Raw genomic sequence first — 22,715 nt, forward strand, 5'->3', positions numbered from 1 at the left:
TGTATATTCCTCTAATATTCCCGTTTACATGCAATGACCCCATGCCGCATCCTCATCACCGGGGCCAGTGAATCCCACGTCAACGTTATTTTCGATGCCTTATCAAGTTTTTTTTTTCCATGTTTTCCAGCGATGGCGGACTTCTTGGAGCGTGCAAACACTGCCTTCCTCTTTAAGCACCTTCTTGAAAAGGTTGGAAAGGTTGCAATATTTAGATATCAACAGGTCTTTGGATAAAACCTGTTGATATTATATTCAACTCCTCCATAATGCTTAAAAGTAGGTGCGTTTCTCTTTCAGACCAGGAATGTGGGCTTTTCTTTTGGGCATCTCTACTGCAGCTTTGCAAACTGCTAGCTAGTTGGTTTGTGTACAAAGACACAGAGCTGGTCGTAAAAAAGTGTGCAGCAAAGTGCCGTTTAAACCGCTTGAGACGCATATTCCAAATGCGCTGTAAACATGTTAAAAGACTGGTCCTAAAACCAGAATAATATCGCCATATCCCACATGTCTTAGTCGGAAAATGCTCCATTCAGAATAAGGCCTAATTTATAATATCCAAACAGAATATGATGATTACATAGATATGTTAAATTTGGAATATTGTCATATTCGGAGTAATAGTGGAATATGAGTGTGCATGTAGTCAATGATGGACGCGGCAGCATCATCACTAACCTCAAATGCACCCTCAATGACAACCACAGCCAAACACAGGATTTAAGCAGAACACAAGGGCAAAGATCAATTAAACCAATAGAAAACTGAATATGTATATACATATTTTAATCTCATAAAGTTACACAATCAAGCCTTTAATGTTTCATTTTCATCCTTTTGACAAACAATAGAGCCACGAGACAAAACACATGAAGTACCGAGTTCAATTCAATCAGATAATCAATGAAAATATATCATTTGAATCTTTGCTGGACCTCCAGAGTGTGGGAGAAGTGGGTACAAAGTCCTGAGCCCCTTTTCCGGGCTGAAGAGATTTAAACTTCCCTAAAACACAACAGCCACTGATTAATGCCCCCGCGTGCCTTCATGCGTGCCTGTGTCTGCTTAAAGTTGACGCAGGGCCAGAAACTCAACGTTATCTGAAAATATTTCCAACAGCAGAGACAGAGAGGCGAGCGCATGCTCATGATTTCCTCATGGGTGCCATTTTGCAAGTTTCCAAGTGCACGAACGTCAGACTGCTCGGGGGGGGGGGGGAATGCAAAAGAGAAGCAGAGCAGAATGACCTCTGGTTGTGCACTAGGTCAGACGCTCAGGGCAAAAGAATGTGTGGTATCATTCGGAAACAGAGAGGAGCAGAGCTGTCTGCGCCGCATGCTCCAGATCTATCTTCAGAGAGAGGACAGACAGAAGGGAAGAGCTGACTCTAGGAAAGGCCAGACTTTATGTCTGCATGTTGGGATCACTGCAGTAACATGAAGCCAATCTGCTCTTGTCCAGCAGACTCTGACCTCAAGGTGTATTACCTCTGAGGCATCGGTTGAAATGCTCCTGAAAGGAGAAATATTCATTTGGTGGAAGATTTACAGCCTCTTCTATTGGGTCGGATAAAGCCAGATGAAATACTGCTTAGCATAATCAAAGGGACCTCTGCTTGCTAATATAGGGCTTAGTCCCCAATCAGCTGTCTGACAGAAATGGTACTGTGCTGCCTTCCTGTCATTATCCCTGGGTTGAATGACCTCTTTAACAAGTGGGGGCTATGACACAGCCAGTCACATCTAGCGACAGTTGGTATTGAGTTGAACAGCTGGCAGTATTATTGCCTTTCAGCAGTGAGAAAACAAAGCGCTGCACTCTGTATATTGTTGCTGTCGGGTGGAAACCTAGTCTGTCCAAAACACTTACTTTGCAGGAAATGAAAAAATAATGGTTTTAATAATAATAATAATAATGATGATTGAACATTGTATCGTCAAAGTTGGTATTGAGTATATATATATATATATATATATATATACACACACACACACACGTATATATGACATGTGTCATTATATTATTAACATTTGACCAAAATCAAGCTCAATTGGAGTAAAGAAGCCTTTAACTAACGAATGTCGAGATACTCTAAGTGTTGTGAAGAACAGCCGCTCAGCCGATGAGGTCACATGGCTAGCTAGCTACGCTAGTCTCCTCAGCAAACACTTTCATCTATAATCACAAGGTTACCATCAGAGCTGCCCCTCTCACCCTCTCAGTCCAGGTCCCGGGAAGCGACGAGGTCCCGGCGAGGGCTGCTGGAATGCTCACAGTTGGAGCCGTGAGCCAACTCCGCCCAGGGTTTTTGGAAGCCGACCTAGAGCCAGTACGTGATGCCTCAGAGAGGAAATGTGCCCTGCCTGGGCCAGCCAGCTCCAGGGAGAGGTCTCACGAGGGGATCCTTCCACACTAAGTCCCTGACCAGTCAAGTTAAATCCTGCGGGCAGACTGCTTTTGTGAAGTGTAAAAATATGTTGGGTTCATTATGAAACCGAGGGGACCGCTGCCTCAGACCAAGTCAGACTGAACTGCTTCGTCACTGTTGACCTTCAGCTCTGCTGTGAGCAACAATTCAATTCCTTTCCTTGTGTGTGGATGGGGTGTACTACTACTACGACTATTTCTCAATGAACGAATGGAGCTATTCAGTGGGCCCACCGCTTCCATCAACGCCCACACTCTCACTGGGCTGGGCTTTAGTAGTTAAACAATCCAACCTACACAAATAGTGAAAGTTATTCTGTTCTATGTCTATTTCTAACATGATACCTCATTAACTTCTTTTGATTATTTAGAATATCTTTTAATGTATAACCAATAACAGACTTCATTTACAGTTAGATGAATTACTATATATCACAATAGGTATTTCAGCATTTAAAATTACTTCTCTTACACCTTATTTATAGATCATTTTAATATGTTCCACCTTAAACAATATGAATTGAAATATAACCAATAACTTATTCAACATGTATATTAAAATGTATATAAAATAGTTTATGAAAATGATCTGAACTTGAACAGCAGTAAGATGTTTCATTGTCTCCTCATAATGGCTAACAACTACTACAAAGAGCGTGTGCTTCACTCACCGGAGTTTCAGACACTAATAACTCCTCAGATCTCCCTTATGTTCACAGCTGGGAGTCTGACTAAAGAAGAAAGTATCTTATGACATATGGAAATACCCAGAGGTTTACGTGGCGTTTCATACCCAGAATGTTTAGTCGGCTCTAAACATGCATTAACAACTATAAAATAATACAAGTCCTTTTCTACTTGCTCGTTAACTCACTTGATTTAATAATATACATTTGAATGCCATTGACAACTCGTAGAAAATACCGTAACAGAAGAGTACAGTCGATTCTCATATGATTCTCTTTCTACAGGTTTTCCCTCCTGGTTATCCAAGACAAGGTCTCAATTCAATTTCCTTCCTTTAAAAGGATTACGGTAATAAAGGGTTAAGCTGTAGAATTACTCTCTCAAGTACAAATAAAGGTAAGTAATGAACAACCTCAGTTAACATGAAAACATGAATTAATAAAACAGTGCGTAGGATCCACACTAAATGCTTGCTTTATTTTAATGTTTTACTTATGATTTCAAAATGCTGCATATAATGTTGTCCTGTGTCCTGCATTATGAGCTCACCAAGACAAGTTCCTAAAAACTAAATGGAAATGAAGTTGACTTAACTCAACAAGAATCAAAATCACAGCATTACTGAGCAGAAACCCTGAAAGCTATCACAGCATGCCTCAGCAGAGCCCACTCAGGGAGAGACCAGCACCATCGGGTCAGCCAAGGTGCCTGCTGGTACAAGCAGCAGGTCAGTCCAGTGTGCCAAACTAAACCCGGCAGTGGTTCGGCCTCAGTATTATGGCTGGAGGTCCCTGTGACTAAGCCCCAATCCCAGGAGGTTCAATGTGGCAACACCCCAAGTATCTTTGAAAAGCTGCCAGTGTCGAGCCACGATCGGCAGGGAAGAATGTTTCAGCTGCACAGCAGTCTACTTCCACACTATGTGGGTGGAATGATTGCAGGGATATTGTTACCTCAAACAAGCTTCTATCTCAACTGCACACTGAAATTCTTCAAGAGTGTAATTAGTATAAAAAAGAGAAATTAGTATCAGTTTTGGTTCAGATTGATTATCCTGTAAACTTAATCTTTGATCATGTGGTTCTTGATTTAAAGTTGAAATCTGGAAGATCTCGGTGTCCTGTGGTGTTAATTGCAGGTTTTTTGGATCTCCAGTGCCAGAGATCCAAAAGTGTCTTTGTAGTCTCGACACAATGAATGGTAAAAATGCAGATAACAGATAACAAGTCTTCTTCATTACAGCATGATGTCCATTTTTTTAAGTTGTAACAATTCACTTTACTATGAAAACCTAAAGGGAAAAGTACATACGCTGAATCTAAGGGAACGGGCGGATCTGATACTTGGTGTGGCCAGACACTGCAATGTGACTGCCTAATATGTCTATAGCTACAAAAGCTACAAAAGCACACTGAAAGGTTCTACCTTTTCCTCACTATGTCACATTAAATCACATATAAACAAAAACACAGTTTGTTGCATTTAACACCATATATAAATGTAAATCAAATTAAAGCTGCGAGCAGCGATGAACGGGCCCTTGCATCCTCCAGCGTGTCGGGGGTGGCAGGGGTGGCGCCTGCGCGGCCGAGAACGTCCGCGACCGTCGGACAGCGCGTCCGCGAGTGAGACGTTTTTAATCCCGCGTGGACCGCCTGATGCCGGAAATGATGCTTTGCAAATAGTCTGATGCTTCGCGTGCAAACATGCATCATGTAGCTCTGTGTCAAATGTAAACCACATTGTGTAAAAGTCATGTAAATCGGAGGTGTTTATCATAAAAATCCAGATTTCCTGGCGCTGTGAGTATTAGTGGAAATTAGCTTGTAGACATCCTCAGGCCATGAGTGTTATCAAGCATGAGAAGTTTGGGACCGTTTGGAACAAGTCCAGCTGAGTTACATCAGACATTTCCTTTAGCCAGTAGGCTTTGCGGGTGTACTGTAGCGCCCCCTAGTGGTCGAATGCAAAACAATTCTCAGGGTATGTTACTGGATGCGATGTGCACATATGCTGAATATTTTGGGAATTTAGAACAAATGGTTGAGAAGTTATGTGTATTGATATTTTGCCACGCACCTAAGAAGTGTATTGGTCCATATCCTGTAAACGCAAAGAGATATAAAAAATATTTTGATAACTTTTGATGATCTAGATCCACAGCAAATTTCGTAGAAATCGGACCCAGCGTGTAGGAGTTCGCAAAAATGTGTTTTTTTCCACTAAATTCAAAATGGCTGACTTCCGGTTGGGTTTAGAGGGGCTTTTTTGTCAGTCTACATGTGATACATCTGTTTACCAAATGTTAGACATCTAAATTGTATATATAGATAGTGAAACGTACTGCGAGGGCTGCATCGTCGAAATATTGTATAAATTCATACAAAATTGAAAATGGCAGACTTCCGGTAGGGTTTAGAGCATGGTCCCAAGAGACTTATTTTTAAGTCTCCATAAAATACATGTGCTTACCAAGTTTCATACATGTAGCCAAAACGTAGCGCTGGGGCTGCTCTTTTGAAATATTGTAGGGGGCGCTATAGAGGCAATTTAAAACAGCCAATAAAGAAAATCATATAAACTATTTCTTCCAATGACCTGTAACACATGTACAAAGTTACATGAGTTTTTGAGCATCCCAACCCACTAAACCATCAGCTTCCTTTTTCATGGCAAACTATGCGTCGCCACGGCAACAGCGTGGAACGAAAACTCACAATATTCATGGCAATTTATCATCAATGTCTTAAGGCTATCCTTACCAAATTTGAGACTCATCAGGTCACCTGGCTAGGAGGAATAAATAAAAGTATAAAATATGACATTTCCTTTAGCCAGTAGGCGGCGCTATGAGTTATTGAAATATTTTCAATTGAAGTATGTTTAGGCTTGAAGTAGCATCATGCATAAGAAGTTTTGTGCGAATTGGATAATGTACCTTGGAGTTATAACAACTTATTTTTTCATAAACAATGAGGCAAAATGGCCGCCACGCCACGTCAAGGTTCTTTGATGAAAACTCTCGATTTTGATAACTTTTAATCACAGAGGTCTTAAGAGCATCCTGACCAAAGTAGAAGTTGATCGCTTAAAATCTCTAGGAGGAGTTTGTTAAAGTGCGAAGGCTGAAATCTGCAAAAAGTGACAAAAAGCACAACTTCGAGGGTTTACTGTAGCGCCCCCTAGTTGTTGAAAATAAATCTCAGGGTATGTTAGAGGATGCAATGTGCACATATGCTGAAAATCTGGTAATTTTAGGATTGAGGTTGAGAAGTTATATGTATTGATATTAAGCCACGCCCCTAAGAAGTTTATTGGTACATATCTTGTAAACGAAAAGAGATATCAAAAAGCTTTTGATAACTTTTGATGACGTAGATCCATTTCTTAACACAGAAAGATGCATTCTTTTTCAGATGGCTATATTCACCAGGCCTGACAAGTCCCCAAAATGTGGTGAGTTTTCATGCATGGCAAGTCCTCCAACCATGCATACGTTTACCCAAACGGGTACAATATCAATAGGGCCTTCGCGGCCCGACGTTGTCGGTAGCTCGGGCCCTAATGAATTCATGTACGACCTGTTTGGCATACAGCGAGAAAAAAAGCTTTGAGGCTACCACTTAAACTCCAACACAATAAACAAGCTTAACATTCACAAATTATACAATTATTCCACTTAAAAAGTCTGATAAAGAAATTCCCAAGACCAAAAATAATATTATCAACAGGTGGAAGCGTGGCGAGACGCCGCTGTAATCTGTAGAATCATAAAAGACCTTATTCATAACCTATGTTAACATTGCAGGCCACTGATAACACAAGTACAGCATGTTAAATATGCAAAGGAAAATAAACACAAACATGTTCCCCATTCACAACTTTGCGGTCCCATTTAGAGAAAAATAGACCATAAAGCAGGGTATGTTCTTGGGCAAGCTAGTGATTGACAGGCCGCTATCGCTACCAGAGCCGCATACGGCGTCTCAACGTCCCTCCTCCGCAGTCCAACCATAGTCACTTCCTGTTCACTGGTTGCAAAACATCAAGATGGCCACAGCCAAACTCCAAGATGGCCATGGCCAAAATGTCGAACTCGAGGCTTCAAAACTGCAGTCACAAACCAATGGGTGACGTCACAACGACTATGTCCACTTCTTATATACAGTCTATGAGTAAGACACACGAATCATGTGAAGTCCTTATTAATACATCTTTTGGCCGCTTTTTTTCTGCATCAGTTGAAATTTTTCAACTTCGGCCGAAACATTGTGTGGCGCTATGGCGCGATAGCCTATCAGCGTTGAGATGCTCCTTCTTTCATTACTGACGTCCTGCTGTTGTTGAATCCGGAAACAAATACTGTAGCCGTCTGTGTTCACCCAGAGCTCTACGATAGCTCATATTAGTAACCAAACTATGTGTATAAATGTTAGTCTGTAAACCATATGGTATAAACAATGAAAAAGACAGTGCCGTATTTACGCCTAGATGAAGTTATTTTGAGTGGAGATGAAGCTGCTACAATGTTAACATAGCCTAGCACCGATCGATCCGAACTCAATTGAGAAAAGAAGCATTTTAAAAGTTATTTGCTTGTCGTCTTGCGGAGAGAACTAACAAAATATGAATTCAAACTTTTTACAAATCGGCATGATTACGTAGTCATTTCAGCATCCCTTTTTGTCCGTTTATTGCAATTAAATCACAGCAAAAACTGTTTATTTGTGTTCATACAGCTGTAGTAAAACAGCCGACGTGTGGCTTGCTAGACACAGTGAATACAGCTCGATGAAATACACGGAGCTCCTCCAGATGATGTTATGAACCCAGAGAAGAAGGTATTTAGTTTCCCGGGATATCTGGGACTTCCACAACAAGTACTAAGCAGAAATCCATGGTTGATGGCGGAAATAAATGGCGGACAGTTGAACGGCTTCTAGGGCGATAAGCCATGCCCCCTCTCCGGCGCAATTCACGCGAATGACCACAAATGGTCCCCGGCGAGTAACATGGCACGAATGACGCGATTAATCGCAGCATAAGAGCCGAAGGCCGAGAACTGATGATGGCCCTGGATCAATAAGATAGGATAAGCCTGTGCATCATTAACTGTCCTTGCATCAATATGAAGAAAAGATCCAGCCGCAGACCCAAAGCACAACTCTACAGGCATTTGTTTCTCATCTCTCCACTGACTCATTACTGTTATTGTGGAGAAACTGAGAACTTATTGATTCCAATATCCATTTCTCACCAGGAATCAGAACAACTGCACCGCCACTTAAAAGCTATTGATTGTGGCTTTAAGACCAGGCCAGATGAGCCTCCTTTACATCAAGACGGAACAACCTCTACTGACCAGCAGTCAGAGATGAAGCCTTGACAAAGAGTCCAGGCGTTGTCACTTTAACAAAGTCATTAGCAGAGGGTACATGCAATTGGTTCTTTTTTCATTGTCTTAGCTCCATTTCAATGATTCTGAGGGAGTTCTTAAAGTGATGTGGGTAGCTGTATCTATTGTACCCGACCTCAACCTTACGCCTCTTCTCTACCTTTTCTCTTCAAATGAATCCCTGGAAGATGTCTGGGTTAAATCAATGTAAACTCAGAGGTTTTAGGGAGATATACCTTCACTTCTTGGACCACAGGGCTGATACAGCTTAGAGTGATTACCTTTAACACTGGTCTTCACTCACAGTCACAAAAAACAGAGTATCTTCGAGATAAGGCTGTGCTCAACAGGTCAAGCTTCCTTCATTTTCCAGATCTCTCCACAATACAAACATGTTGTTCTGATGACTGCTTCCAAACTATTTCTCCTCTGAGCAGCTAGACCCAAGCTGCATATTCTGTGGTAAATATTTGGATGGGGCTGGGTGAAAATTCAAGACAGCAGAGAGAGCATTTCCACATGTGGCTTATTCATACAGTGGTCTAGTTCAGGGCTGGTTGCCAGATGTCTTATGCAATGCAGCGCAGACATTTCTATTTTCCTTGGGGGGGGATTGTGGTCTTGAATTCAGTAAGATCCACAGTATTTCGAAATAATACCAAGTGCATGAAATTACATTGTTTTTTTGTGAGGGAGAGGGTTACCCTGATGAAGTAGGATAAACTAGTGGTTGAATCTGGAGGTTGTTATGGAAACATTGCCATCTTTTTCCAAGAGTTTCACAGTTTCCTGGAAATTCATCCAGCGACAATGACGGAACGAAACAGTCTAGCTTATTCTTGCTATAGTTTCTCAAGATTACCAACCCTAGCTTTAATCAATCTCTGCCACCTTGTCCGTAGTTTCCATCGGTTTGTGGTCAGACACATTAAACAATAAAAAAATAACATAAATAATAATAATCATCTTACACTCCAGATGGCTCGACGACATGAAGAATTGCACCAAATTCATTCCATCTCTGCATCCTCGCTCCCTCTTTTTGGTTTCCCTCAAGCAAATGGAATACCAATACAAATGCTTAAGAAAGTTAAAACTGCGAAAAAACACTCCATTAAGCACCATTGGAATGGCTCTCAACTTTTCCACTAAGAGAAAATCTATCACACAACCCACTCAGCAACATCGAGAATCAAACTGTCAAACTTAAATTATCCAAATTATTGTAAAGCTTTGAATATAGTTAGCAGAAATCAGGAATGAAATAAGAAAATACCTGATGTTATTTACAAAGTTAGTCTGAACAGCTTACTATAGAAAAGAACTACAGCTATATCAAATGCCTGTTTTCTGCTATATCCCCTTCCCCAACTGTTAACATTCTGCCTTGGATATTTAGGTTTCACCGAGTGTGCAGATTCTCACCCTTCACTGTTGCATAATTGTGATGATGAACAGTACAAGTCACTGCTTTATCTGGCAAGAGAGATACTTCCTGCTGAAATGGCAAACAGCAGGACATAGTGTTGATACTTTGCTGAAACATCACAGCTGCATGATAACGGACACACAAACACACAGCACTAATCACACGTATGGCACAAACGCTGATGAGATAACTGGCTTCAGTTACTGTGACCTACGCCATGAAACTGATGCAATTTGTATAGAAATTCATATTCCCCAGAAGATGAATCCTATGGATTTTGGTGATCCCTTGATTTGTCACCCGACACTACCAGCCGTTTAATGTTTTCACTTATCCAGTGAAATCTCTCAACATCTGCCATCAGAATATATTGGCATAACATTTTGTACAGACATGTATGGTTCTTAAATGATATATCTTAATAACTCTAGTGATCCTCTGACTTTTCCTCTAGTGCCACCACACAATTCACATTGGTGGGTTTGGGTGAAATGTCTCAACATATCCGCAATGGTTGTTATATCTTACAAGAAGACATTTTTGTGCGTTTTCCTACAAAAGCCAACAATAAGTTCGGGCAACAAACTTACTTAATTAGGTTTAGGAAGACATTGTGAAATAATTAGTTAGGTTAAGGCAACAAAACTACTTAGTTAGGTTTAGGAAAAGATCGTTGTTTTGGTTAAACTAGCTATTGAAGTGCCGTTCTTGATTTACGCAAGCTACGCAACAAAACGATCAACGATGACTTCTCATTCACACGGAGAACAAACAGCGGCCTCCTGGCAGAGAGATTGCGGTTTGTTGGATTAATCCACCCCCCCCTCCTTCCAGCCCTGTATGGACTTTTGCTGTCTTTATACTTCCTCGTTTATGATTACGTGCATAACATACACAATCATTTTGTGGGATATCTACAAACTATGGGGCATTATGGTATTGCTACGAATGTTGGATGCGATAATTCATCCAGTACTTTGATTTATGACCAAATGCCTGAAAAATGTATTATATTTCCATCTGCCTCAGCTGTATATGGAGGGTTTAGCAAATGCTAGCATTGCAATATGCCAAACTGTGATGGTGAACATAGTTGACATGAAATCTGATAATCATCAGCATGTTTTCATTGTCACTGTGCCAGCTGACCTTTAGCTCAAAGCCCTGTTGTGCCTAAGTACAGCCTTACAGAGCCACTAACATGGCTATCTACTTAAGTCTTGTTAAACTCTCAAACTTCAATATCAGCCTCAAGAATACAGTAAAGCTATAGTACTGACCTTGCTTTGTGCACATGGTACTTCCCAAGATTTTTCCCAAAGTTGGAAGCACAAGATTCTCTAAAATATTTTTGTAGCATTAAGATGTTCCTTAGTTGGAACTAAGGGCTCTAGCCCAAACCATTTCCACTTATTTTTAACTTTTTATGTAGGGACATTTCAATTGTGCAAAAAAAACTTGAGGCCATTAGTATCACTTTCACATGCAACAACTTAACATCAAAGAACTCTACATTTGCTGCTTTGGATTCATAGCATTTCCCCCAGTTATCTGTGGTACCTCTGCATTTTGTTATTCAGGTTTTCATGGAAATATAAATGTGGAAGTATGACTCATGTTTAAGGAAACTATCCAGACACCTGGGCAGAGTTCCAGCCTGTGTGCTTGGAAGCAACAAATCAGCCAGAAATGTTTGGACATTTGAGCAGTCAACCCGGGTAGAAGAAAACATGCCAACAGTAAATGAACAGACATTCTTCAGCCTGTATCGCCACTAAACTGGAAATAACACTTCGAGACACATTTCACCATTTGTCAATCTTGTTTTCACATCAACAATGACTATAATACAGTGCCATTTCATGCTGCCATCAAACATTTACTATTAAGTCATGACAGGAGGGAATTTCAAACTAATGGAAACGACAGATGCTCTTTTCCTCAATGCTCAGCTCATGTCTCCAGCGACCTTGTGCAATGTGAAGTCATCGTCTTCCTAGTTGTCTTGATCATTTATACAAATGTACTAATGGCTCAAAATGAGTACACTCGTGACTGACTGATCTTAGCACCTTTTTTATTGTCCAATTCATCACAGAGAAATTGGGGCTCTAAGTGCTAGGAAGACCTTGAAACCTTGGCCTCCACAGACCTTGAGAGATCAAAATAAAACAGAAGTGCGTCAGAGTGCAGAGCACGTCACCTGATAACTCAGCTTGAGGAAAAGGATTCAATAAAACATTTTCTGCTCCAAAAATAGCAAAGGCTTTGTCATCTGGCAAAGCAAAGAAGACAGTGCTCATGGACAGGAACAACGTTTATGAAATGTAACGAGTGGATTGGCCATTAATCATAAGGGTGGTGGTGGAATCTCAGGGGTTTTCTCCTGACAAATTATCTTGAAGCAAGAAAAAATGAGGGCCCTATAATTTTCGCAAAGTGGTAAATGTGGACGGAAATCAATTTGATGATACAAATCGAATGATATGTAAAACACAACATAATGTAGAATTTGCCAAATGTGGATGGAATTGATCAAAATCTGGGTTTTCTCTACCATTATAACCGTAAGCGAGGCTAAGCTCATGCACAAACACACACACATGCACACAGTCATGTCAAAGAGGCCCTCTGAGACAACCCTCGTAGTTCACACTACACAACTTTAGCCCCGATTTTCCATTAGCTGGAGCTTTCCAACAAAAGTCTTCGGTTCAAAGACGCACGCCAAGAGGCTCGCTGATGCATCCCCTAGCAGGCTAAATGTGTGACCTGTCGTGGGAGCTACAGCCAAAGAGATCATGACATCATGAGACAAGTGCTGAGGGGAAACTTAGGGGAGGGGTCGCCCATTAGTCTTCCAAAAAGCTGAGAAATCGGACATCAAGAGCTCAATTTGGAGCACTTGATTTTACAAAAGTATTGAATTTTATATTATATAACTGTATTGACTAAATTTCTTTAAAAAAAAAAATTGTGTAATGTGTTACATACAATTCATAAATACACAGAATTCAGAAAAATTTAAACAGAAAATAAATAATTTGGGAAAACATAATATGGCATCTGGAAAAAAATAAAGCAGATTTCACAGGACCCTGTGAAAAAATGTAAGTCCTTTTGGAGAGCATCGGCTTAATTTATGTCATGTGATGTAAAGTGGTAACTGCAAAATTAGCTTTCTGCAATCCATTTGTAGTCTCCAAACCCAAGCTGAGGTAACCCTGATGACATCACTATCAGGGTTAACCAGTGGTGGGCCATCAGGGCTAGCAAGGCCTTCTCTGCTGGCCTAAACAGAATCACAAAGCTATATCTATTTTATAATTTAATAATTTTTCTTAAATACACGTATTATAATTTATAAAAATATTTTTCCCATTATCTTATTTTCTCATTGCACAGCTACTGTCTTCCTCAGTTGCTCTGCTTCCAGTGCAGCTTGTTTTAAGTAGAGCTTTTATCCAATCAGATTTCACCTCTGTGTCTCTAGGTAAGAACAGAGGCCCGAGGCCTGCAGAGTCTCACCTGCAGCCAGTGCAGATTAAAGTAAATGGGGACGATATTGTTGATTGTCATAGTGTTCAACCAATCAGATCTTTAGTTTGACATGTTAGGCGTATTCTTTGACGTGCCAGCACCTGCTATCCGGCCTATAATGACGTCAGCATTACATGCCGCTCAGTGTCCATGTGCAGCTCTGCCGCGAGGTGCAGAGTGTGCTGTGATTGGTCAGTGGGGGAGCACGTGACTATCGTGAAACGAAACTTAACAGCCAGCAGAGGCTGATGGGTAGTGAATCACATCACGTGATGCAGCTCAGCCAATCAAATATGGGCATTCTGACTGAGTGAGATGTACCACACCATGACACAGGAGACTGAGACGAGGAAAGACATTGCAGAGCAGTACGGTCAACGTTCAAGTTGTGAAAGTAAAATCCTATGATAATCTCTTTGGGTGGCGGCTTGTCATTAAGGAATGATGGTGGGTACCACAGCCAGACCAGCTGAGAACATTATATTTTCCTGAATTTAGGCTTTTGCATTTTCTAAATGCTCTAGCATTATTCAAACGACTCGTAACGAACGGTTTAATACGAAGATGTACATAGTTAAAGCCTTAAAAATGAATAATAGCTGTGGCGCCATAATGTGGTTATAAGGTGGTATTGGACAGCAGTGAAGGCCCAGGTATAAAATGCACGGCCCGCCACTGGGGTTAACCACAGAAGATATATATAACTATTTACAGTTTTTAGTGGAACATGAAAAACATTTTGTAGAGAGCAAAGTACGTATTAATGACTAAATGAATAAAATACTATATTTTGGAGAATAAATATATCAGTATATTCTGTTTGTAGTAAATGGGCTGAAATTCAAAATAACAGCAGTACAGCCTGTTTATAGGAATAGTTTGTCATTCTTCATTAAAATGCTTGTTCGCGTTCTTGCAGAGAGTTCAATGTGAAGATTGATAGCACTCTCATATCTGTACACTACATACACTGCTCAAAAGAATTAAGGGAACACTCAATCATCACAGTATAACACAAAGACAATTAAATTCTTAGATATTGATCTGGCCAGTTAGGAAGCATAAGCAATTGTGAATCAACTTCACCTGATTTGGTGCAAATGAAGGTGACAACAGGTGGACAGGAGAGGCAACAGCACAGACCATTTCTTTCTCCTTATTCTTCCTGGCTGTTTTCTTTCTAGTTTTGCATTGTTAGTGCCCTTGTCACTAGCATGAGGTTGCACAGGTCGTCCAAATCCTCCTGGATGGCACATCCATACGAGCCGTCGCAAAAAGGCTTGCTGTGTCTCCCAGCACAGTCTTAATAACGTGGAGGAGATACCAGGAGACAGGTGCAGGACACCGCCCGGCTTCATGTGGCCAGAGTGTGTAGGCAGCTCCTGAATGACGCAGGCATTGATGCCATGGACTGGCCTTCACGTTCCCCAGATCTCAATCCAATTGAGAACCTGTGGGACGTTATGCATCGGTGCATCTGACGCCAGGACACCACCCCCCGTCTCATCAGGAGCATGCCCAGACGTTTTCGGGCGAACATACATTCGCGCAAGTTGGATCAGCTGTGATTTAGATCTTTTCCTGTGATTTTGAATACAGCCCTCAGTGGGTTCCTGATTTTGGTTTCCATTGACCATTCTTGAGTCATTTTGTTCTCGACGAATTACACAATGAAGATATTAATATATCAATAAAGATTTTCAACTCGAATATTTTGTTCATCAACTTTAATTGACTTGGTGTACTGTGATGATTAAGTGTTCCCTTTATCTTTTTTGAGCCGTGTATGAAGCTACAGCCAGCAGAGGGTTAGCTTAGCTTAGCATAAAAACTATAGTGGTTTTATCGAGATTTATGTGCTGGACTATTTCTTGGCCAGTGCCTGAACAACGACCTTTGTGTTTGTGCTGGGCTAAGCTTGTGAAAGTAAATAAGCACATTTCCTTTACAAAACCGTGACTTCAATAAGGATAAATTATTAAGATTCATAAGGTTAATAACAAGGAATAACTTTAAGACTGACTGAGAAGAAAATCATCAACATAGTTAGGAAAGGACTTATCACTCTGGTCGGTACTCACCCTTCTGGTGTTGTCCAGGACCTTGGGGTCAGGCCGGCCATAGTTGGGGGGGTTGGCATGTGGGTCGTAGCCCAGTCTGGACAGCATGGGGGAGATGACAGCCATGTCCCTCACAACATCAGCTGGGATCTTTCCCACCCATTTGGACAATGCCTCCACATTGACGGGCTTGATGACCTGGTCTGTGGACCTCTCCACTCTAGCAGGAAACAGACAAATGTTTTCAATTCTCATCTGAAATAGTACGTACTTGATCAGTTACAAGTTTTTCTTGGTTGTTGAAGCACGTTTGCAATGTTAAATATCCCGGGTTTTAATCGTTATTTCTCGTAGCTGGTCGAGGTAAGGTTAGGCATTGACCTTGAGTAGTTTGGGTCAGGATAGCCAATTGGTCAAGGCATAGGACCCGGACAATTTGGGTTAAAAATACCTTGACGAGCATGGACGCCTGGCCAATCCTAGCGCTTGAATGCTGCACAGGGCGGGTCTTGCCAAGAAAAGCGTTGGGATTCATAGTAATGCATCTGACCTGCATTGGTTTCGACAGGGGTTCGAGGACTAATCTCACATTCAAATATCTAATTGTCAAGCTTCACCTCAGCTTATATTTAAAAAGATATTCAGGGATACACTTAAACCCTTCAGGATTGAGCCTCTACAAACTGACCTGGCGACACCAACCATAGTAACTCAGACAAAGGAGAGGAGAATACAGCACAGGCACGATTTAGTTGTGGCTTGTTTCAAAGATTATATAACCAATGTTCATAAGTTTACATACAGTATATTAGTCAATTTTAACTGAAGGAATTTGTTGATCAATTTGCAGGCCTATGAGAATTGCTGCGTCAGCTCCTAGTGCCAGTACACACAATTGTATGAGCATGCCCCCGGACCCTCCGAACCGGCTACTTTTTCCAACTGGCTGGCTACTTCATAACCTTGTGAAAAGACGTGATTACACTACCCAGCATGACTGTACTCGGTAGGAGATTTAGATAAACAAATAAACAGTGCATGTTATAGCTTACAGTCCTCAATATCACTCTTATTGACACATTAGTTAGCAACAAACATTTACTGATGATTGTTAAGGGAGTCTGGAGATTTCCTCACAGGGCAAAAAAGGATCACATTGTGTTTGCTGCACAGCAAAATGTCCGGTGTTCATTTTTCAATGTTATTTTAACACCTAATGTATCAAAACTAACACCTCAGGAGTCGGCTCCCAAGTGTGGATTTTGGTTGTTTGGAAAATTCTCTCACACTCCACGTGTTGACTACACCTTCAGTGAGGGAGCAAAGACAAAGCGCCCACCAGCATCTGCCATTTTGTAACTCCTGTGTGTTAATTGACCAAGTTTAAAGTTTTAGGTTGATATTGCCATATGTAATATCAGTAAGTGTGAAATGAATGGCATTTATCTGTAACTTGTCAAATCTCATCTTAAAATGCTAGCATAAACTCGATAAATAACGTTAACGTTAGCTAACCTAATATTACTGAGCACCCTCTGCCTGTTGGGAGAACATAATGAATGTTACTGGATAATATCTGGCAGTTTTGAATAAACGTGCAAAAAAAGCAGCCACTTTTTTCACTACTAGTGGTATTTGCAGGCAGTGAATAACATCAGCAGAGGAAGGAGGACAGAATGACTGATATCTGTGTTACTCATTCTTTCCAAACTTCACTCAGTATTGTGATGTCAGGAATATTATTTATTTCATTGACATTTTAGATTTGTTTCCAATGAGATTTTACTGAGTTTATATTGTGACTTTGCTGTTAACATTACTGTTGCTACTATTTAAAATATAAATAAATCTAAATCCTGTTCTGAATGTTTTCTTTTTTAAACAATATATTCAAAACAAATAGCTTCACAATGGAAAAGAACAGATGAGAGTATCAATAAAGAACCAAACCGATAAAATCCTAACGATACCATCTCTGTTGAAGAGCAATTCATTTTTGCCAAAATTAAAGCCACTTCATTTCCTTATTGTTGGTTGCTCTCTTCCCACACACATACATCCATTTAGTGTCTGCAGTCCAGCTCCTCCATCCCAGTGTTTCCCGTCTGACTCTGAACGTCAATATGGCAGTTCACTTTCCTCTAATCCATTTACTTTGCAATTGAATCTTTACACTGTACGGGTATACTCTCCTGCATGATTAATACAGTGAGCTGGTTTTGTCATCTCAGGGGAACGGTGGAGATGGTTTCTGAGAGACGGGCCAACAACCAAAAATCCACTCAAAAGATGGGTAAGGAATCACTTTAGGTAACTCCATCAAGACCCAAGGCTGCTAAGTGTCGAGGGGGAAGATAAAAAGATAAAGACAAAGACGGAGAATAGCAAATGCAGCTCAGCTTTACCATCATGATGGCAGGGGCTACCATGCAAGGTGCCACCTGCAGTCGGTCTTCTGATTGAAGGACTACCCACTCAACTTCTGTTGCTAAGAGGTTGAGTGGGTCGTCTTTGAGTATATTATACTCATGTATAATATAACAATCTATAATACTCGCCCTCAAGGAGATAGAGTTGCAGCCATTTTTGACTCAAGCTTTGTTCTTAGCCTATCAACCCTAAAACAAAACTAACCGAAATGATAGATTTTGATATAGTTTATACTGACTTCCAAGGGGTTGAAATGATTTTTGGTACGGTGGTGAAAAAGCCTTAAATAACAGCTGCTTTAACAAAAACAAACAAAAACAATCTCTATCTGGCAATATGGATCATCAATCATTGCCATTGGAATTGGCAGCAAAAAAAGGCACCATAACCCTTTCTTCATTGAGCTGATCCGATCCGTGATCTGTGACTCAAATCCCTGATACGATCTGAACAGTTAGCGTTATGATCCGTTGCACCTCTACTCAACAGCATAATAAAATGAGGTATAAATAACCCATCTGTGTGATTCCCGTCATCAATCTAAAATCATTTGCACCCACACTGCTGAACAAGTTATGCACACACATCCCTCTTCTTGGTTCTAAATGTGATGTGACAAAAAACCTTTCCGCCCGTCACATGACCACTTCCCTTCAGCCTGATGCTCATAATGGCCTCTGGCTTGTCAATTATTCATTGCTAGGCCTCCTTTACCCAAGATGGTGTTCTGTATCACCAACAGCTGATAAGAGCGAATCGGATAGAGACATCAAGATCACAAATAGGATGGAGGGTAGGGGGGGTGGAACGGCTCCCTGTTCTGGGATAAGTAATAGAGCAAGTGGCTCAGCGAGGCGGGGCCTCCGCTAAATCAAGGTCAGGTAATTGATGTTAATGCAAGACGAGGTCCCGCAAGGGGGCCTGGCTGCCAGCCCACTGAGATGTTCTTGAAGATAGAGACCCGAAGCTGTAGGATGCTACAGAGTAAAGAACCTAGACTTTGATAGCTCATATGAGCTCATATGTTTCTGCTCATGTTCAAAACTTACTGTAAATTCAAAACATAACCTACATACCTCAAGAATTAAGTAGTAATGTTTTGAGAAAAAAAAAGTCATAATGTTACGAGAATAAAGTCATAATAATAATAAAAGTAAAAAGTGCCCTCTTGACTGCTGTCGCCTTCATTACATTTTTGCTCTGCGCTCAACTATTTTGGTAGTATGCCCTTCAGATCGTCTGACAGACACAGAGCTCTGAGACTCTCTCTGGATGAGACAAAGTTTAGAGAAGTGGCTGTAGTCTGCTCATCATCAACAGAAAACACTTCTGATTAGGCGTAAATCTCACTATTGTGTGGCTCATTATACATGCAAATGTTAACTTTACCACCACCGACAGCTCAAAACTGCTTCCCCAGACTTTTCAGAAGCACATGCAGCACAACAGAGCCAGAGGAAGCACATTGGAGTGCACCGTTCCACAGAAAATCCAAGAGGTCCCGAAAAAAAGCCTCGTCTCTAGCAGGGAAAGCGTTGTCGAAAAAAAAACCTTCAGATGATGATGGTCAAGCAAGTCTAACGATACAATTATAAACGTTTGCATTTGAATGGGGGTCTTTAATTAACTCACACATTTAAATTGTATTAAGGCTTGAAGTTAAGCATAATGGCGGGCGTGGACGCTTTGAGTGAAAGGTGGGTACCAGGTCGCTAGTTGCTAGCTGTCTCTGCTGCGTCACCCCGCCTGCCTCGGCTCCATCTCTTTGCCCGTTTTTAGAGTTAGGCTGTGTCGTCACTGCCAAGATGGCCACCAACTTTGAGCTTCACAGCCGTTCTTCAGACTTCATGGGTGACGTCAAGGAGACTACAGACATATTTTTTTACAGTTGATGCTTTTTACACATACAAAATATTTTAATTCAACGTAGCATCATTGTTAATAGTGATGCTCGGATACCGATACCAGTATCTGGGACCGGTACTGTGCTCATGTAAACATACTAATGAAAATACTCCTATATAACTGCACCAGATACAACTTTATGGCACCATGACATCTTGTAGTTGGCCAGTTGAGCCTAATACGCCACCCAATTGCAACAGTTAAATTAACAAGTTAAATTGATATTTTATCACCAGTTGCTGTGTATGCGCAAAACAGGCGGTCCCCACTTGAACCGTCCAGGAGACATAGTCACATGCAGTGGCCACATGCCATCGCATGGTTCTGCCTAGCATACTCCGTTTCCTCCAGTGTAATAGAAGACGGATGTGACATTAGCGAGTGTCTGGTCGAAAGAGAGAGCCTGTTTGTGATGGGTGTGGAATCAGCAGTACCGTTATAGCTGTGAACATAGTAGTATAATGTGTGCGCTGTTTATTTCTCGGTGAATAATTGCTACAACTCCTCAAGACCTGCGATTAGACCCACGCTACGTTACTGCATCTCCACTGTCAGACAGCTGCCGGATAAACTAAAGGGGTTTAGCTCTGAAGTTAGCAACAGCTCAGGCACACCGAAGGTTGGCTGACCTTTAAAGTAGACTACAGCTATCCTCCTTTAAGTCATTAGCCTCTGGGTTTATCTTTTTCTTTGTTTAACTTATCACATGGTTCAATGGTTAATCATTAACACCTCTACTGCAAACTACCCTCTGTTTGATCGGGAATACACAACATAGAATGTTAAACTGTCAGCAAAGCATCATGGTATTAATCTAATTTGTTAGTCAGAAAGTGAGGAACTCCTGATCAAACTGTTGGGTTATCGTATCGGTCACTATAAAGGCCTTTCAGAAGAGCCACTCAGATGACATACTGATTCTGAATAGAAATGTTTTCAACACTCTGGCCTGCTTTCTCGCCTGCTGAAGAGCAGCTGTGTTGTCTTCATAGCGGATTCTTTAATTCGCTATGAAGCCAACACAGCTGAACACAGACACAGTGACGTGCTCTGAGGAGCCAGGCCTGGTGTGTGCTCGAGGGTCCAGCTGTTCTGTACACACACCGGGTGCCGGCGCTACAGAGCTAGCCGCGACTCATCCTGACCTGGCGAAGCAGCGCAGTCCGGCTCGTGATTTGCAGCGAGAGTTTGTGTGTGTAGTCTCTGTTTTTGCCATTTTTTAAAAGCTTACTCCAGAGACCAAAAGAGACTGCGTCATGTCCTGTAACTCATCATGTGAGCTTCAGGAAGGAGCAGGATTGGCTAGAGTAGCTGCTGACTTTGGGACTAATCCTCTTAACTTCAATCAGCCAGGAACAAGAAACACAGGGACTCGGCCTGGGAGTTGAGGAGTTGTCGCATCTAATTAACTTTGAATAAACTAAACACACACCACACTGCCAAGTTCAAAGCTGGTACGTTACTGCTAACTTCATACTCATCACATACACGCTCTCTCTTGATCGACCGGACGCTCGCTAACCTTAACCCTGACAGAGTATTCCATGCAGACACAGCTGACAGCCTTGCAGCTAAACTAATTGCCGCAGAGTAGACTTACTTTCCTGGCTACATGTGTCCAACACTGTGGCTGCTAACCACACCGAATTTGCTTTGGCCTGAAAATCAATGTTGTATCAGAGAGCCTCTTGGACTCTGTCCCCGACTGTGGTTGTCAACAGTGTAGCTCGATGTAGACATGCAAGACAAAGCAGTGTCTCCATGCCTCTCTGCAGCTCAGCTCACAGCGCTCCGGTTAGGGTCCCCGTTTATTAATATTTTATCAGATTCAATTTGTGGAGGGGTGACGTGTGCACTAAATGACCACACATCTGCATCTGGATCCCAAAGAGCTCTAATTGCTCTCTCTCTCTCTCTCTCTCTCTCTCTCTCTCTCTCTCTCTCTCTCTCTCTCTCTCTCTCTCTCTCTCTCTCTCTCTCTCTCTCTCTCTCTCTCTCTCTCTCTCTCTCTCTCTCTCTCTCTCTCTCTCTCTCTCTCTCTCTCTCTCTCTCTCTCTCTCTCTCTCTCTCTCTCTCTCTCTCTCTCTCTCTCTCTCTCTCGCTCCCTGTGCGGACATTTTGTTCAGTTTGGCCTCATGTTTGTTTTTCTATTTCAAGTGGTGTAGCATTCTAGCGTTGAACGAGTCCTCGCCATCGAGCCGTAGCAGTCGAGTGTTGTTCCAGCATGGCTGAGGAGCACTTGGGAGTCTCTCTGGTATGTTGGTCTGAACCACAATACACCCGACAGTTTGTTAAGATGAGCTTTGGAATCGTTCAGCCGGGTTCACATGATTTATCTTGGTTACAAAATAAGTAGAGATAAGATGATTCATTTCCTTTATGGTCGATTGAAATTTTATATCAATGTAATTTATTTTTGTAAAATAACTAAATCTATTGCTGCCATCACGCTTATTGTGCCGATCCAGTTTTTTTTTGGGCCCCGATGCTTACAGTGTATTTACCTAAAGAATGGTTGAATATGTATCTGACACATTGAAATAAGAGCCGTTATCTCATTTTTCAAGAGCAACCTGATCCAAACAACTATTAAGTTGATAAGCTTAAATTATTGACATAAAACCTGGTGTTACAGAGTGGAGCTTCTAGCCTCACAAAATATCTTTAGCTAAGGAAAGATACTGGCTTACAGGGACTCAAGATTTAAACATTAATTAGTGATAACTGATATGACCTGTTGCCAGTGACGTTTGTTATTTTAAATCACGGATCGGCTCACAGATTGGATCAGCGCTAAAGAGAAAAGGGAGCAAATATAACTTTTTGAGATCCCTGATCACGT

General features: G+C 41.4%; 1 protein-coding gene across 3 annotated transcripts in view; it reads right to left on the reverse strand.

The window, feature by feature from the left end:
• Nucleotides 1–22,715, reverse strand: part of tpst1 (tyrosylprotein sulfotransferase 1) — a 49,865-nt gene that overhangs the window by 6,807 nt on the left and 20,343 nt on the right. For all 3 annotated transcript variants that reach the window (XM_076075389.1, XM_076075387.1, XM_076075388.1), the window contains exon 3: nucleotides 15,560–15,758. In XM_076075389.1, the coding sequence (XP_075931504.1) occupies nucleotides 15,560–15,758 (199 nt within the window). The remainder of the gene's footprint in view (nucleotides 1–15,559; nucleotides 15,759–22,715) is intronic.

The sequence above is a fragment of the Anarhichas minor genome, unplaced genomic scaffold (genome assembly GCF_050575085.1).
Source record: "Anarhichas minor isolate MPS153535 unplaced genomic scaffold, ASM5057508v1 ptg000052l, whole genome shotgun sequence".
NCBI classification, from domain to species: Eukaryota; Metazoa; Chordata; class Actinopteri; order Perciformes; family Anarhichadidae; genus Anarhichas; species Anarhichas minor.